This window comes from Balaenoptera physalus (genome assembly GCF_965194825.1).
Source record: "Balaenoptera physalus genome assembly, chromosome: 2".
Taxonomy (NCBI): domain Eukaryota; kingdom Metazoa; phylum Chordata; class Mammalia; order Artiodactyla; family Balaenopteridae; genus Balaenoptera; species Balaenoptera physalus.
Window position 1 is genome coordinate 84,207,273 of NC_138883.1, and position 16,287 is coordinate 84,223,559.

Sequence of the window (16,287 nt, forward strand, 5' to 3'; positions counted from 1 at the left end):
GCCAAGCAAGGGACATTCGGGGCTTTTCCGTTTGCTATTTTAACACTTGCTTTCCCACAGATGTCTGCAGTTAGGGACTGCTATTTTCAACGCCGGGGGAATACTTATCCTCAACTCAAAAAAGAAGACACTTTTCCTACTCGTCCGCTTTAAAAAGACCCAACCTTGACATGACACCTGCAGGTCCAGCTCCCCCAGCAAGCACACCAGCCTCGCGGGGCGTCAGTCCGCGGGCGGTCACTGCTGATTGGCTGGTGCAGTGGCCGGGGAAAGCGCGGCCTTCCTCGGACAGTGGAGGGTGATTGGCTACTGGAGACCCACCCCCTCGCCGATTGGGTGGCGGAAGCGAAGCCGGGGATTGGTGGAGCGCCGCAGGACTCGCTCACAGCTGCTGGGGCTCAGGCTCCCAGGGCAAGGCCGAGATGGCGACTGTAGCTTGGCTACTGGGTCGGCGCGTGGCGAGCTGGAGGCCGCGGCCGCCACTGCAGCCGCTCGCCGGCCTGACTACCCAGCGGGCCAACTCGCTGTTGCCCGTGGACGATGCAATCAATGGGCTAAGGGAGGAGCAGAAGCAGGTAGGGAGCCTGACCCCCCTCCCGGCCCCTTTTCCGTGCTCGGTGGTCTCCCTGGCGCTCTTCTACCCAGCGCCCACCCAGCCGCGGCGTGTGATCCGGGGGCTGTAGGAGCGCCAGCGCGGGGGCGGCCGCGGGCCCCAGTCTCCCCTCTGTGGCGGCAGCAAGGCCTGGTTGCCGGAGTTACACGAGGAGTCGAGGATAGGAACGCTCCTGGGAGACCGGGGATGGTGGGGCAGGGGGTGTTTTGGTGGAGGATTGGCAGGACTACCCGCGTGTGGCAAAAGGGCCCTCAATCTGTCTGAAGTCTTCTTACACCTCAATACTGTCTACGGCTGTGGTTCTCAAACCTGGTTAATCATCACCACGGAATCTTTTTCAAATACACATCTTGGGGGTGGAGTTGAAATGCACTGTGTAGTCCGTGCTGTAATTCTTCAACCTATCGGGTCAAACCACAAAGTTGAAAAAAAACTTGAAAGATGTTGTTACAAATGGGGCTGAACCAGAGCCATTCCTGGAGGAAGGAGACTGTTCACTTGGACACTGGCTTGGAGTTCCTGGGGAATGTGATTCTCCTGTGGCTCTAAGCAAGTGCCCGAGCTTGCCCAGAACCCCAAAGTCCACTTGCATTTACAGTCAGCAGACAGAGCTCTGAATCACCTCAGGCAGAAAGTGTTCAATCCTAGTTCTCAAACTTTCCTGCTAAAAGGAGTTTCTAATCTCTTTTGAATAATCCCTTTTACCCAAAGGCTCAGGGACAAAAAGGAGCCTGACACGTGCCAAGAACTGAAGGGGGCGTGGCTGGAGCACAGTGAGTGGGGGATGAGAAAGGTACTGGGGAATTCTGGATAGGCTGCAGGGGTCACCTCACACAGGGCCTTCTAGTCCTGGGTAAGGAGTTTGTCTTAATTTTTTTTTAATGGTTAAAAAAAAAAAGAAGCGGGGCTTCCCTGGTGGTGCAGTGGTTGAGAATCTGCCTGCCAATGCAGGGGACACGGGTTCGAGCCCTGGTCTGGGAAGATCCCACATGCCACGGAGCAACTAGGCCCGTGAGCCACAACTACTGAGCCTGCGCGTCTGGAGCCTGTGCCCCACAACGAGAGGCCGCGACAGTGAGAGGCCCACGCACCGCGATGAAGAGTGGCCTCCACTTGCCACAACTAGAGAAAGCCCTCGCATAGAAACGAAGACCCAACACAGCCAAAAAAATAAAAAGTAAATAAATAAATAAATAAGTCAGGAGCTCTTTAAAGAAAAAAAAAAAAGCAAGACTTGCTAGATCTTTAAAAAAAAAAAAGAAGCATAGCTAATTTACAATGTTGTGTTAGTTTCAGGTGTACAGCAAAGTGATTCAGTTATACATATACATATATAAGGAGTTTGTCTTTTAAGGACCATGTAAAGCCATGGAATGATTTATGTAGGGGAGTGACATTTAAGAAATAATCTTCAGGGGCTTCCCTGGTGGCGCAGTGGTTGAGAATCTGCCTGCCAATGCAGGGGACACGGGTTCGAGCCCTGGTCTGGGAAGATCCCACATGCCGCGGAGCAACTGGGCCCGTGTGCCACAATTACTGAGCCTGCGCGTCTGGAGCCTGTGCTCCGCAACAAGAGAGGCCGCGATAGTGAGAGGCCCGCACACCGCGATGAAGAGTGGCCCCTGCTTGCCACAACTAGAGAAAGCCCTCGCACAGAAATGAAGACCCAACACAGCCATAAATAAATAAAAAATAAATAATAAATCGCCATATCTAAAAAAAAAAAAAGAAAAGAAATAATCTTCAGGGACTTCCCTGGTGGTCCAGTGGTTAGGACTCCACGCTCCCAATGCAGGGGACCCGGGTTCGATCCCTGGTCAGGGAACTAGATCCCACAGGCTACAACTAAAAAATCCCCTATGCCGCAACTAAAGACCTGGTGCAGCCAAATAAATAAATAAATAAAAATAAATAAATAATCTTCAGAAAGAGAGGGGAAGATCATCTCTGAGGAAGCATAAACTGGTGGGGCCTCTAAGTTTCAGTTTGGTGAGGTTACTTGTGTCCCGTTTCCCTGAAGGTGTCCTCAGTAGTGGAGAGGCTGTCCTCAGGGGCAATTATGTACCGTTTCAGCAGCATCTGTCCACCTCTCCCTCTAGCTTCGTCAGACCATGGCTAAATTCCTTCAGGAGCATCTGGCACCCCATGCCCAGGAGATTGATCGGAGCAATGAGTTCAAGAACCTGCGAGTGAGTCGTGGGGCCCACTCTGAGGGGGACGGGGGGCAGACTGGGAGCTGGGCTGGGATGGTCTGGGAATTGCACTGCTGCCTGGCAGAGCTCTCACCGTCTTCTGGTAAATGAAAGCTCCCTAAGAATGCAGCCCCTTTCTGTGAAGCCCTTGGGTCTTGTTGTTCCAGATATGCCAGGCCCCTGTGACTGGCTGCTTTCTCACAACCCACTACACTCACTCTATTCTGTTGGCAGGAGTTTTGGAAGCAGCTGGGGAACCTGGGAGTCTTGGGTGTCACAGCCCCTGGTGAGTATGGTTTCTTTCCCTACAGAGAACTTTTCTTGCATGCCCTTTAAAACCATTCCCAAAAGAAGCAGGAAAGGAGAAGAAAGATCATACTCGGAGAAACCAGAGTCTCTTCCCACTTGGAGCTGAGAAAGTGCCCAGTGACTGTCAACCCAGAGAAGAGTAAACTCTTCTGTTTCTCTAGGCAGTGATGTTCACAAGGCAAAGGATTTAGGTCAGTGTGGTTCACTTGGGTCACCCAGACTCTTGAACTCTGCATGCTTAACAAGTTCCCCCAGGTGATCTGGGGAGTTTAGAAAACTCCAGATCAAGCAGTGGTCTTAGTACCTCAGTCTTACTGCCTCGCATAATCCCTAAGCTCTGCCCTACCAGTAGCATCGAGGCAGTACCACTCAGGACAGTGTGTTCCTGTGGGGAATACCTGTGTTCTCTGCCCACAGCTTGGCCCTAGAGCTCATTTGGAAGCAGACGGAGGTGTAGGGGAGAGGGATGCCTGTCTGAGCCTCCACAGTGAGGTGGCCAGATGATGTATTTAACAGGCTGTCCCTGGGCCTGTCCAGAGTCCCCTGTGGGTCTTACTACTTGTTTCCAGGGGGAGAGGGCAGGGAGCTGGTGGGCTTTGTTTCAGATGTTGGCCTCTAGAGCAAAGGCCAGGCCTGGCTTGCGGTGCCTTGTAAAGAGGTGAGCCTATGGCCTCACCAGCCAAAGCCTGGACAGCCCACCCTGCTTTGGCCTGTGTTCACTGGGCATTAGAGTAGCGGTGGACCACAGTATTCTCTCCTTACATCCTCCCCTCACCACTTGGAGACAGTTCCTGGGATTTAAGCTGATCGTACAAAGTTACATCATGAGTGATGATGTAACCACTTAAAAATTAATTTAGACTATCTTAACATACAACAGTAGGGGGAAGGTTGCTGGGAACTCTCAAACAAGACTCTTTCTCCCACTGTGTCTTGGGGGTTTATGAGCCCCCATAAAGAATATTCTTCTGAATCAGATGCTAGTTAATGGAAGAAAGAGGCAGTTAGGAATCAGATGAAAACCCTATCCAGGGAGAACCTTGAAAAGAAAGCCAGATATGAGTTCTGGTTTCCACATGGTGTCCTGGTAGCAGTTTCTAATGTTACCTGCCCGTGGGCTTTCCTTCCTGGAGTCGTGCGGGTTGGGCTAACCCTTCCCTAGAGCCAAGGACCAGCCTGACTTCTTGGTTAGAGTGAACATACACAGAGGGCCTTTCCAGGGTTTACCCAGACAGAAGGGCGGAGGGCGGGAAGGCTGGCATCAGGTAACCCAGCTTCTTTGATTTTGGATCTGCTGCCAAGGAAAACAACCACATTTTTTATGAGGAGTTCTGAAATTCCCTCCCAGCATCTCTTCTGCCCTCTCCAGACTTCCTCTCAGGCTGCAGCTCTCCTGTTCCATTACCAGCCCTGCTTCTTTAGGTCCAAACCTGCGCTATGAAGCTCTCATCTTCCTCAGGGCTTCTGCATGCACATCCTCTGCTTTGTATCTCATCTTCGTGCTTTGACCTTCCCTCTTTGTGTTTCTCTGATAAACCCCAGGTCCTCTTGCTTCATTTGTTCATCAGCGTCGGCACTTCTATAGCTTTCCAAACAGTAGGCGCTCAGGTCTTCTTGTCTTCATTAAGAGGTCCATCTGGGATAGGGAATTCCCTGGCGGTCCAGTGGTTAGGACTCTGTGCTTTCACTGCCGAGGGCCTGGGTTCAATCCCTGGCTGGGGAGCTAAGATCCCAAAAGCTGCGTGGCGTGGCCAAATAAATAAATATTTCTTTAAAAATGATTGGGATAAAGCAGGAGTTGCAATGACTGTTTTCTGAACCATGCCTCAGCTGACCAGAGGCAGCAGCAGGCAAAACCAATTCTGTGAGCTTGCAAGCAGGGTTCACAGCATCCGCCTGTTGACCTTGCTAGAGGGAACTTGGAATAGGTGCTATAAGAGTGTTCCTCTACTGCAAATAAATGTAAGATTCCTCTCAGTGTCCTCATTTAACTGGGCTGCCTTTTCCACTCCCCTGCGCCCCCCACCCCGACCCCTAGTTCAGTATGGCGGCTCCGGCCTGGGCTACCTGGAACACGTGCTGGTGATGGAGGAGATATCCCGAGTCTCTGGAGCAGTGGGTCTCAGTTACGGTGCCCACTCCAACCTCTGCCTCAACCAAATTGTTCGTAATGGAAACGAGGCCCAGAAGGAGAAGTACCTCCCCAAGGTGAGGAAATGGAGATGGAGAAACACGCTGATTGCATGGTGCAACCACCAGCCGTGAAGCTTCTCCCCCATTGGGGAGGGCTGGTCAGCCTTGCTTTCTGTAGCATGCTGCTACCCTGAAACTGATAGGGCTAGGAAGGGGTCAGGGATTTGTTTTAAAATACTTCAGTTAGGGCTTCCCTGGTGGTGCAGTGGTTAAGAATACGCCTGCCAATGCAGGGGACACGGGTTCGAGCCCTGGCCCGGGAAGCTCCCACGTGCCGTGGAGCAACTAAGCCCGTGTGCCACAACTATTGAGCCTGCACTCTAGAGCCCGCGAGCCACAACTACTGAAGCCCGTGTGCCTAGAGCCCGTGCTCCGCAACAAGAGAAGCCACCGCAATGAGAAGCCCGCGCACTGCAACGAAGAGTAGCCCCCGTTCTCCGCAACTAGAGAAATCCTGCGCAGCAACGAAGGCCCGATGCAGCCAAAAATAAATTAAAAATAAATTAAAAAAATAAAAAAATAAAATATGACACTAAAAACAAATAAAATACTTCAATCAAAAAAATTAAAAATAGGAACTTCCCTGGTGGTCCAGCGGTTAAGACTCCGTGCTTCCAATGCAGGGGGCGTGGGTTCGATCCCTGGTCGGGGACTAGCAAGCCACATGGCACAGCCAAAAAATAAATTAAAAATAGGGCCAGAACACCTGAGTCAGTCACTGGACAACATTTACTGAGCATTTTAAGAAATGAAAGCCTAGGACTAGCTTCCCTTGCAAAGGGAATGGGAATAGAAGAGAAAGCTTCAGGCTTGTGGGTATGGGGCTTCTCTTCTAGGACTTTACCTATGCTGGGATCTGAGAGAAGTTAGAAGGGGTGTCATGTGACCAGGCAAGACATGGTATCAGTGAGCCCCTGCAGGGTACTTCTGAAGTCATAACAAGGCCCTTTGGGGTTTTCCTTGCAGCTGATCAGTGGTGAATACGTCGGAGCCCTGGCCATGAGTGAGACAAATGCTGGCTCCGATGTTGTCTCCATGAAGCTGAAAGCAGAAAAGAAAGGTGAGGCTCCCCTTGATTTGAGAGCTGAAGTGGGCAGAGGTACAGACCTTCGGGGTGAGGGAGCAGTGATTGGAGGTGGCCTCTGCTGGGTTTCTAGAAGCACTTGCCAGCTGGACAGCTTTTTGCTCAACAGAAGGTCTGGAGAACTGACTGGTTGAGACAGGCCCATACAGCTTATGCAAGTAGCCAACTTCCTGTCCTTAGGAGATCACTATGTCCTGAATGGCAACAAATTCTGGATCACCAATGGCCCTGATGCTGATGTCCTTATTGTCTATGCCAAGACAGATCTGGCTGCTGTGCCAGCCTCTCGGGGCATCACAGCCTTCATTGTGGAGAAGGTGAGTGTAGGGGAGTGTATGGCGGGAGGCTTTTATCTCCTGAAAGTGGCACCGGAGATGACCTCCTTCAAGTGATCGCAAAGACCATCAGGGTTGTGTGCTCTGCCAAGGCTCCCTCCTGGGATGGGGCTGAGGCGGGAATGGAGACTGAAAGGAGGGTGGCCAAAAAGTGGAATTCAGGGAGGAGGGGTCAAGTCTGAGGACGGTGGAGCCATCCACAGAGCCAGGCTGTCTGGAGGTCCAGGAAGATGAGGACTGAAGGGAGGCCACCAGCTGTGACAATCATGGTGTCACTGGTGGACTTGGAGAGAGCAGCCACGGGAGCCCAAGGTGTGATTGAGGATGCAGGTGGAGACCGGAGACTGCACCTTCCAAGTCTTGTCAGTAAAAGCACAAGGGAGACAGCAGGAGTTAGAATGAAAAGTTGGGAGTTTCAGTTTGCTTTTAGGAATGGGAGAGAACTGAGCAAATTTTTTGGTAAAGAGAAAAGAAAATAGGAGAGGGAGAAAGTGAGATGCGTGAGAGAGAGTGAGCAAAGCACAATGGTGAGTTGAGGGAGAAGAGGCACGGGTGGGGGATGGTGATGGTGGAGGAACCATCTGCCTAATGGTCATGAAGTAGGAGGCCAGGGCCCCTGGGAGGGCGGGGGGACCATGGGGGCAGGGGAGTTGGTAGAGAGCTTCATGAATGAGTGTTTTAAAAATTTGCAGTACCCTCCATAGGGAGAGGGAGAGAGTATATCGGAATGGGACTGGAGGACAAGAAAAGTGAGTAGCCCAAAGGGCGTGGCTGAGATGGGAACTCTCCAGGTTGAGTCACGCTGCTCTCGTCTCCTAGAGGAGAGGGAAGCAACACCTGGCAGTGCTCTGATGGGCATATGCCAACGCGTTCTGCATCTGATTAGTCCAGGTCAGAGCACACAGGTGGTTGAGTTGAACCCCGGGTGGGACTCCATTAGGTACAGGTGGCAGAGGAACAAGGGGGCAAAGGAATTGAGTGGGCTGGGGAGAGTGTCTTAGAAGTGATTTCCCGGGCTTCCCTGGTGGCACAGTGGTTGAGAATCCGCCTGCCGACGCAGGGGACACGGGTTCGAGCCCTGGTCCGGGAAGATCCCATGTGCCGCGGAGCAACTAAGCCCGTGTGCCACAGCTACTGAGCCTGCGCTCTAGAGCCCGCGAGCCACAACTACTGAGCCCGCGTGCTGCAACTACTGAAGCCCATGCGCCTAGAGCCCTGCTCTGCAACAAGAGAAGCCACAGCAAGGAGAAGCCCACGCACCGCAACGAAGAGTAGCCCCCCTCGCCGCAACTAGAGAAAGCCTGTGTGCAGCGACAAAGACCCAACACAGCCAATAAAAATAAATAAATTTTTTTAAAAATCTTAAAAAAAAAAAAAAAAGAAGTGATTTCCCCCAAGGAAAGGAACCAAAGCCAGGAAGGGTCAGAAGGGCCCCAGGGATCTGGCATTTCACTGGGAAAGAACCAGTCTCGTGAGAACTGGGGAGAATGCAGCCAGCAGCAGGGTAGGCTGGGGTGGAGTGTTAGGGGCAGTGCCTTCAGAAATGGGGTGGTCACATACAGAGTGGGGGCCTGGTGAGTAGACGATGGTGTATCAGGCAAATACAGGGACTTGATGGAAAGATGGTTACTTCCCAGGGGTTTCCCTTTTCTTGGCCCCCTTGGAGACTGCTCTGTAATCAGGGCCACCTTTTATTCCCATAAAGGGTATGCCAGGCTTCAGCACCTCCAAGAAGCTGGACAAGCTGGGGATGAGGGGCTCTAACACCTGTGAGCTAATCTTTGAGGACTGCGAGGTTCCTGGTGAGTCTCTGAGAATGAGGGAGCCCCTGTCCTGACCCCATCACACGCTGAGAAAGCCCATCTCTGGCTTGGAGAGCCTCACCATTGTTAGCTCACCAATGGTATGTGGCCAGACAGTGGGCCTGCCACTGTGCCCTTGCCCACTGGCCCATAGGTGTTGGCCTCAGTCTGGACAGCTGTCCTTCCCGGCCAGAGCTCCTGCAGCTGTATGCCCTACTGTGGCTTCAGGGAAGGGTGGTGTTTCCTATGTGGACCACACACTGTGCCTGGGGCTGGTATTCCAGTATCTGGAGTAGAAAGGTAAGATCTGCCCTTACCCACTCACGTCCTTCAGACTTCCTTGTATGTACATTTGCCTGTACAGCCTGTGTGAGGTATTCATTAACAATGCTAAAAAAGCATCTAAATAAACTGATGGAAGCTGGACTCGGTGAAGGGAAGGCAGTTCAGTTTATAAGTATTTCTCCCCTGAAGTGTAAGTGAAAGTGTGCCACATCATGAGAGAGCCAGCACCCCTGTCACGCACTGATGAGACAGAGGGCACAGATTTGATCACCAGTTAGGATGGTTCTGTGCCTGAGCCATAAACCATCCCTCTCCCCCATGATCCGCCACCGGAGAAAAGTGTGCTTTAGTTATAAGGAGCATCTAGGGAGGGACGATCAGTGCAGAGCCTTCTTTGTTGGCAAGGATAAAACTCCACTAGCATTAAAGACAGGTCAGTGGTGTCAACTCTTCGCACTCAGCTTCCTGCCCACACCTCCCCAGGCCATCCAGTGTCCTTGCTTCCGGGTTGGGGAGGTGTTTAGCAGTTTCTGTCACCAGCACCGAATGGCCCATCTCCTGGCCAGGCTCTTCCATGGACCACCCAGGGGAGGGTGGAGGGTAGTATTAACCAGAGCAGACTCAACCTGGGGGAAAGAGTAATTCTCTGGTTCCTTTATGGGCACAAGTGTGTTAAAAAAAAAAATTGGGAGAGGTTGGATGACTTCTAGACCAAACTAGCTTTTCTTCTTTCCCATCCAAGGCAGCTCAAGAAGAGAAGGGGAGGATCTAAGGATTGGGCCTGTGTCTGGTCTTGGGGGATGGTGTGTGTGTTGGGGGCAGGGTGAGGGGAGCATGTCCCCACTAGCAAGCTCCACTTCTGACTGGAAGTGGTAAACTCCATCCTTTTCCTCACCTGGAGCCCTAGTTGAAGGTCAGGTAACATATTTTAATGCCTTGTGAGAGAGCCACGTTACTAAACCCAGCAACTTTTCTAAAAGTGAGGAGGCTGTGGACAGCCCCCTTGCCCCTGACCAGCACTTTTCCCTGCAGCTGCCAACATCCTGGGCCATCAAAGTAAGGGCGTCTACGTGCTGATGAGTGGGCTGGACCTGGAGCGGCTGGTGCTGGCCGGTGGGCCCCTCGGGTGAGTGTGAGGCTCGGGGGGGAGCTGGGCTCTTGTAGCCTCCTCAGCAGGTGGTGCCGCAGCCCTCCCCTTGGGGCCGATGGGAGCCTGTACCTTATCTCCTGGAGACAAAAAATTACCTTTCCTCTCACATTTACTTTCTTTGCATTGAAGGCAAGTATCACTGGGTGACAGACAAAAGGCCTGAGGAGCCACCCTGCTTATTTACTCAGACGTGAAGCAAGACGCCTGAGCTCTAATCATCTACGAAGGGTCCCGTCACTCCGCCTGGTCTCAGGGGAAGGGGCACTGACTGCTGGGCAGTCAGTGCGGTGACTGAGCAGGGCTGACAAGGGTCCTCACGCTCCTTTTCTCCTCCCTGGGACGCCAGCTCCTCGTCTTGCTGGGCTGCCCCCCAGGCCTTTCCACACTAGCATTTGCCCCCCAACCAGCAATGGGGCGCCGGCGAGGCCCCTCGCCAGTGTTCTCTCCTTCCCGCAGGATTATGCAGGCCATCCTCGACCACGCTATTCCCTACCTGCACGTGAGGGAAGCCTTTGGCCAGAAGATCGGCCACTTCCAGGTGAGTGGAATGGTTTTGTTAAGATGCACTCTTTTGTTGGGTTCAGGTTTTCTTTAACAAATGAACAAATAGGGCACTTGCTGTGGGCATTTACTATCCTTCGTCAAAAAAATGAGTTTGAGGGAATTCCCTGGTGGTCCAGTGGTTGGGAGTCCGTGCTTCCACTGCAGGGGGCCCAGGCTCAATCCCTGGTTGGGGAACTAAGATCCCGCAAGCCTCAAGCCTCGTGGCATGGCCAAAAAAACAAAAACAAACAAAAAAATGAGTTTGAATGCTTGGGGCGCAGGCTTCCTCAGGATGCTACCTGGCTCTGAAAGCGGTCAGGCAGTTCATCTCGTGTCACCTCCCTTCCTGTCTGAGATGAATGAATGAGACGTTGTAGGGTTGGAGGGTGAAGGGAGCCGATTGTGGGGAGGGAGTAGCATTTTGAGTCACGCTTTCTGGGCTGCGGGACGGTCGGTAATGAGGGTCGTGTGAGTGGAGGGCCAGGTCCACAATACAGCAGCAGCTCTCTGGCCTTAACTCCAGACACGCTACCATGTCTGTCATCCTAAGCAAGTCCCACCTCCTCTCTGTGCCCCGGGACCCCATTCCCGGCTGTCAGGTTGCTACTGCTGACCTGCTTTTGGTAACTAGGGAATGATTCCGAGAGGAGCGTGTCTCCAGCACACTGACCCGTGGGCCCCCTTTGTGTGCAGTTGATGCAGGGGAAGATGGCAGACATGTACACCCGCCTCATGGCCTGTCGGCAGTACGTCTACAATGTCGCCAAGGCCTGTGATGAGGGCTACTGCACCGCCAAGGTAAGGGCCGGGCCCAGAGGAGAGCGCACCGGGGCAGGGGTGGTTGCTGGGCCCCCTCCCCTCCGTGTGGCCCTGGCGGGGGCCCTGCTGACACGAAACCTCCTCCCACAGGACTGCGCTGGGGTGATTCTTTACTCAGCCGAGTGCGCCACACAGGTAGCCCTGGACGGCATCCAGTGTTTGGGTGAGTGGCCCCCACTCCCTACTCCCCACTCCTCACCTGTGCTTCAGCTGAGCTGTACCTTTAGGCTCCTCCTGCCCCAGTTACTGGGAGGACATGGAAAAGCAAAGAGGAAAACTGCCAGAGGCCACAAGTTGCTACTGTCTGCAGTAGTGCCCCCCTCTCACCCTCCCAGCCTGGTCTTATGGACACTGGGAAATGGGGAAGAGGAGTCGCCTCAGAGGTGGAACAGCCTCACTTCAGTGCCGCATAGTGGTTAAGAGCACAGGCTTGAGCCAGACGGCCTAGGTTCGAATCCTGGCTCTACCACTGACCAGCTCTGTGACTTGTGCAAGTTACTTCAGCTCTCTGGGCCTGGCACCCAGTGAGTGCTATGCAGTAGTTTCTTGTCCCCCTTCTCCATGTCTGCCAGTGGTTCTCCCTTACCTTTGCCTGGCATCCTCAGCACTCTGAGTGGACTTCCGGCCTCCTGTCCACCCTCCCCACAATTAGGTAATCCCCACCACATCCCTCTCACGACCTTTTTTTTTCTTTTAATTTATTTTTGGCTATGTTGGGTCTTCATTGCTGCGTGTGGGCTTTCTCTAGTTGAAGCGAGCAGGAGCTACTCTTCGTTGAGGTGCGCGGGCTTCTCATTGCGGTGGCTTCTCTTGTTGCAGAGCACGGGCTCTAGGCGCGTGGGCTTCAGTAGTTGCAGCACGCAGGCTCAGTAGTCGTGGCTCACAGGCTCTAGAGCGCAGGCTCAGTAGTTGTGGCGCATGGTCTTAGCTGCTCCGCGGCATGTGGATCTTCCCAGACCAGGGCTCGAACCCGTGTCACCTGCACTGGCAGGTGGATTCTTAACCACTGCGCCACCATGGATGCCTCTCACCACCTTTTGCTGCTTCTCTTCAATCAGTCTCTCCTCCTAGCCCATTTCTATGTATTTGATCTTCTGTTTGCTTTCCTTGCTTTGCCCACTGCCCATCACTTTTCCTGTTGTCCTTTCTTCTCTGCCCAAACCATGGCTGCAGGTGGCAATGGCTACATCAACGACTTTCCCATGGGCCGCTTTCTGAGAGATGCCAAGCTGTATGAGATCGGGGCTGGGACCAGTGAGGTGAGGCGGCTAATCATCGGCAGAGCCTTCAACGCAGAATTCCACTAACTCCAAGGCCCTTAATCCCCTTTCCCAGCACCTAGAGGCCTTTCTCTGGAAGGAGAGACGCGGCAGCTCTTCTCCAGGCAGGCCCTGCCCACCGGCCCAGGAAAAGTGTGCAGCGGCTTAACATGGACTCCTCAGGAAGCATGCTGGCTTTTCTGGGGCTCAGTGGGAGGGCTTTGGTGACTCTGCGCCCTTGCTCTCTAACTTCAAGCCTGATGCCCCACCCCCGCTCCCAGGGTGGGCACCTTTTTTCTGGTGAGCCTCTGCCAGGGAACCCTCTGCTCAAGTACACCAGAAGCATTGCCCCTCTCCTTAATTTGAACTTGGTAGCCTCTTTTCTTTCTGGGGAAAAATACCCCCCAAACCTAGCCTCTGTTTCTGCCAATTTCTAGAGGCATCAGCTCCCAGCAGCTTGTGAGTGGGCACCCCCTCTGCAGCAGCCCCTCCATCCCTCATTCTTTAAGCTGAAATCCTACCACTGGGGTAGAGCTCTGGGAATAGACATCTCAGAACACCTGTGCCACCCAGAGTCCACGGTGGGGCAGAGGTCAGCGTGCTCGTGAAGGACGGGGCTCAACGCCTCCAGCACAACGCTGCCACCGCCACCATCCAGTCCTGGCCATGTGACAGCCCACAGCTGACTGGACAGCAGGCCTGGGTTGGCTGGCTCAACTCCAGCCAAGGCTGCCTGCATACATTTCTCTGGACACCCTATGGCTAATTTTGTTACAACTGCACAGTGGCTGCTGCCATTTTGTATTAAACATTTCATGAAGCAAACCCATCTGCTTCGAAACTGGTGTTTTTGGGGAGAAGCAGTCTACTTGCTACTGCCTTCTGTCTGGCTCCAGCCTTATGTCCTTGGAGAGTGGCTGGTCCAGGTCCTGCTTCCGGCCCTTCAGCCTGCTCACTGGTGATAGGGGACACAGGGGTGGAATCAGCCCTTAGGATAGAGGAGTTCTCAACCTCCCTTTTCCAGATCTCCCAGTGATTTTTTACAGAAAGGAGGGAGCGGTAAGAGTCTTGGAGCTAGAAGGAAGCTCGTAAGTTTCTGGAAACCATCCCCATGTTTTTTGAAACATCAAGACAATTTGATTTTCCCAAGGTCAGAACTGGAGCTAGAATCCAGATCAGCAGAAATAGGGGTTCTGAGAATGCCAGCCTGGGGCCCTACTACATGGCCGCCTGGATGGAGCACAGTCAGAGTGGGACAGTTTTGGGTTGTCCCACCCCATCTAATTCCCTAAAAGAGAACTGGTTTTCTTGGCCCTCAGCCCAGCGACGCCTGTTCTGACTTTTGGTCCTGGCCTATAGCCAAGAGCTGTTCCCAGCCTGATGCTTGTGACAGGTGGAGCTAGCTCCTTACCAACCCCAGCCCAGTCCTATCCTAAGGGGCTTGTGGCCCTGTCCCTGCATTTCCCCACCCTGCTCCCTACTATGTTGAGATGAATGTGGCTAAAATGGTGGTCTTGCTGGTTATAAAGTGTAGCTGGAACGAACAGCCTGAAGACGTTCAGAATGGGATGTTTCATCCAGTCAGTGTGGGTAACGGAGCTCTGCCACCAACTTGGGGAGGATGATTATTCTCCCAGTGCTATATGTGAAATAGAAATGTTATAAAATAAAGCCAAAAAAGTGTAGCCTGAGTCATGAATGATGGGAGAGCAGGGGGCACTGGTTCTTGGAATTTGGGGTTGTTTATGTGCATTGTGCAACTCTGCAGTACCAGCTGCCAGCACTCCTTCCTGGGGCTGCCTCATTCCACTCCAATTTTAGGCAGGTCACTATCAGCCCAGCTCCCCTGTTGACTACCATCCCATTCTTTGTTTTCCTACTGCTTGCCCCATCGGATGGCAACAGAAGCTAAGGGAATGGTTTTCCAAGTGTGGTCTGGGCACACCCTTTATCAGAATTTAGCAACCTGTAAAAAACCCAGATTCCTGGATGGGCCCCAGACCTAATCACAACCCCAGGGGTAATTATAAGGCACAGGCAACCTTTTAGAACAGCTGATCTGGGGCCTAGAGGACACGCCTCCAGAGGCCCGAGTCCTAATTCTAAACCCATATAACCTGGTAATGACAATCCCTCACCTATATAGACCTCTCAAGTCTCATACTGACATATTAGCTCCTTGATCCCGACAACCCGGTGCAGGGGACAAGGTTGCGCAGGGCCCGCTTCCCGAAGGCCGGTGAGTTGCCCACGGTACCCGAAAAAACGCTAGGTGAACCGGCCACGCCCAGTCGTGGAGCCAGCGCTGGCGTCAGCTAGGCGTTGGGGCTGAGAAAGGGCGCCTCTTTTTTATTTGGGGGCGGACGCCCAGTCCACGCCCCGCCCGGCTAACCCAGTACCGTTAGTCGCGACCCCCAGCCTAGGACAGGTCCAGGGTCCGGGGTCCTCCCTCTGTCCCCCTCCCGCGAGGCGCCGCACTAGCGGCGGAGCCCTGCTCAGGCTCGGGCTCGGGCTCGGGCGCGGTTCCGTGGGCCCTGCGTGGAGCTCGCCTGACCCCTGCCGGCCGCCGGCCGCAAAGGCAAGGTGCTCTGGACTGGAGGCTCCCAGTCTCGTATTTCAGGATGCACAGGGCTCAGCGACGTTTTCTTCTGCCAAATGAGGACATTAAGGGGTGGGGGGTGGAAAGCCGGCTACTCTCTATCTGTATCGTTTCATACAAGAAAGGCCACTTTTAGCAATTTAAAAAGTAGAAAGGACAGAAATTCAGAACAAAGGCCAGTTTGTGTTTTGCTGGTGGGGGTGGTGTTTGTTTTATGTACATGGGTTTTAAACTAGGATAGTTTAAAGGCTTATTTAAAAACAACAACAACAACAAAAACTGCAAACCCTCCCCTCCGCCCAGTTCCAGGATGAAACTCCTTTTGAATCTTTAAGAGATTTCGTTTGGTAATTCACTTCATGCCTTTAAGTGATATGCCGACTTATTGATTTAACTGCAGATGGATCTTTCAAGTGCACACATTCAATTTATAAGAAGCCCACTACATGCCTCATTTCCACAGGCAAGCATCTGGGAGCCCTGGAATCAGAGAGTTCAGAGCCCCATCCACATTCCTGGCTGTCGCTGCCTCTGCCCACACTCCTCATACCCAGACCCAGAGCCACACTAGTTCCAGCCGGGAGCCCTGTGGGACACACCTGGTCACTCGGCAGGGAGCTGTTTGTGAAGCTGGCCTCTCCTACACCCACCCACCCAACCACCCACTCTCAGACACAGCTAGCCTGTCAAAATAGTTCTTGGATACACAACAACCTGACAACTTGCCTGCCTCCTTCCAATCCACGCACCTCAACCCTTCCTCTATATTGAGCCAGAGTGAACTATCAAGCCCCTAAATACTTCTGTGGCTCCCAACACCTATAAGATCTAAGGTTTTGCAAGGCAAATATGACCCTGATCTGCCTTGGCCTTCCCCTCCGGCTGCTCCTCTCCCCATCCCTGCTGAGTACTTGTGTTCTGGTTGCAAACAGTCCTCGTGACACTGTTTCTTACCCTGCGCCTTTGCTGCAGCTGATCCCTCTGTGGAGGATGTCTTAGCCCTTCACCTTGTTCTTGCTTCCTCATCCCTAAAGCCTCAGTTCAGGGGCTGCTTCCTTCAGGAAGGCCTCCCTTCTCCAACCTTTCCCACTCGTCTGTCCCCAT

General features: G+C 53.1%; 1 protein-coding gene across 4 annotated transcripts; it reads left to right on the top strand.

Moving 5' to 3' along the window:
- Positions 1–363: 363 nt before the first annotated feature.
- Positions 364–14,269, top strand: IVD (isovaleryl-CoA dehydrogenase). Of its 4 annotated transcripts, none has more exons than XM_082449356.1 (12): positions 365–575; positions 2,713–2,802; positions 3,040–3,091; positions 5,153–5,322; positions 6,274–6,367; positions 6,572–6,708; positions 8,432–8,528; positions 9,831–9,939; positions 10,420–10,501; positions 11,200–11,304; positions 11,416–11,488; positions 12,499–14,269. In XM_082449356.1, exons 1-12 carry the CDS (start codon positions 423–425, stop codon positions 12,630–12,632), a joined length of 1,296 nt encoding a protein of 431 aa, XP_082305482.1. In that variant the 5' UTR covers positions 365–422; the 3' UTR covers positions 12,633–14,269. The 4 variants fall into 4 exon arrangements, with proteins under 4 accessions (XP_082305485.1, XP_082305482.1, XP_082305483.1 ...); XM_082449357.1 differs by having other exon boundaries at positions 366–575; positions 9,846–9,939; XM_082449358.1 differs by lacking the exon at positions 365–575 and adding an exon at positions 1,519–1,790.
- Positions 14,270–16,287: the final 2,018 nt, after the last annotated feature.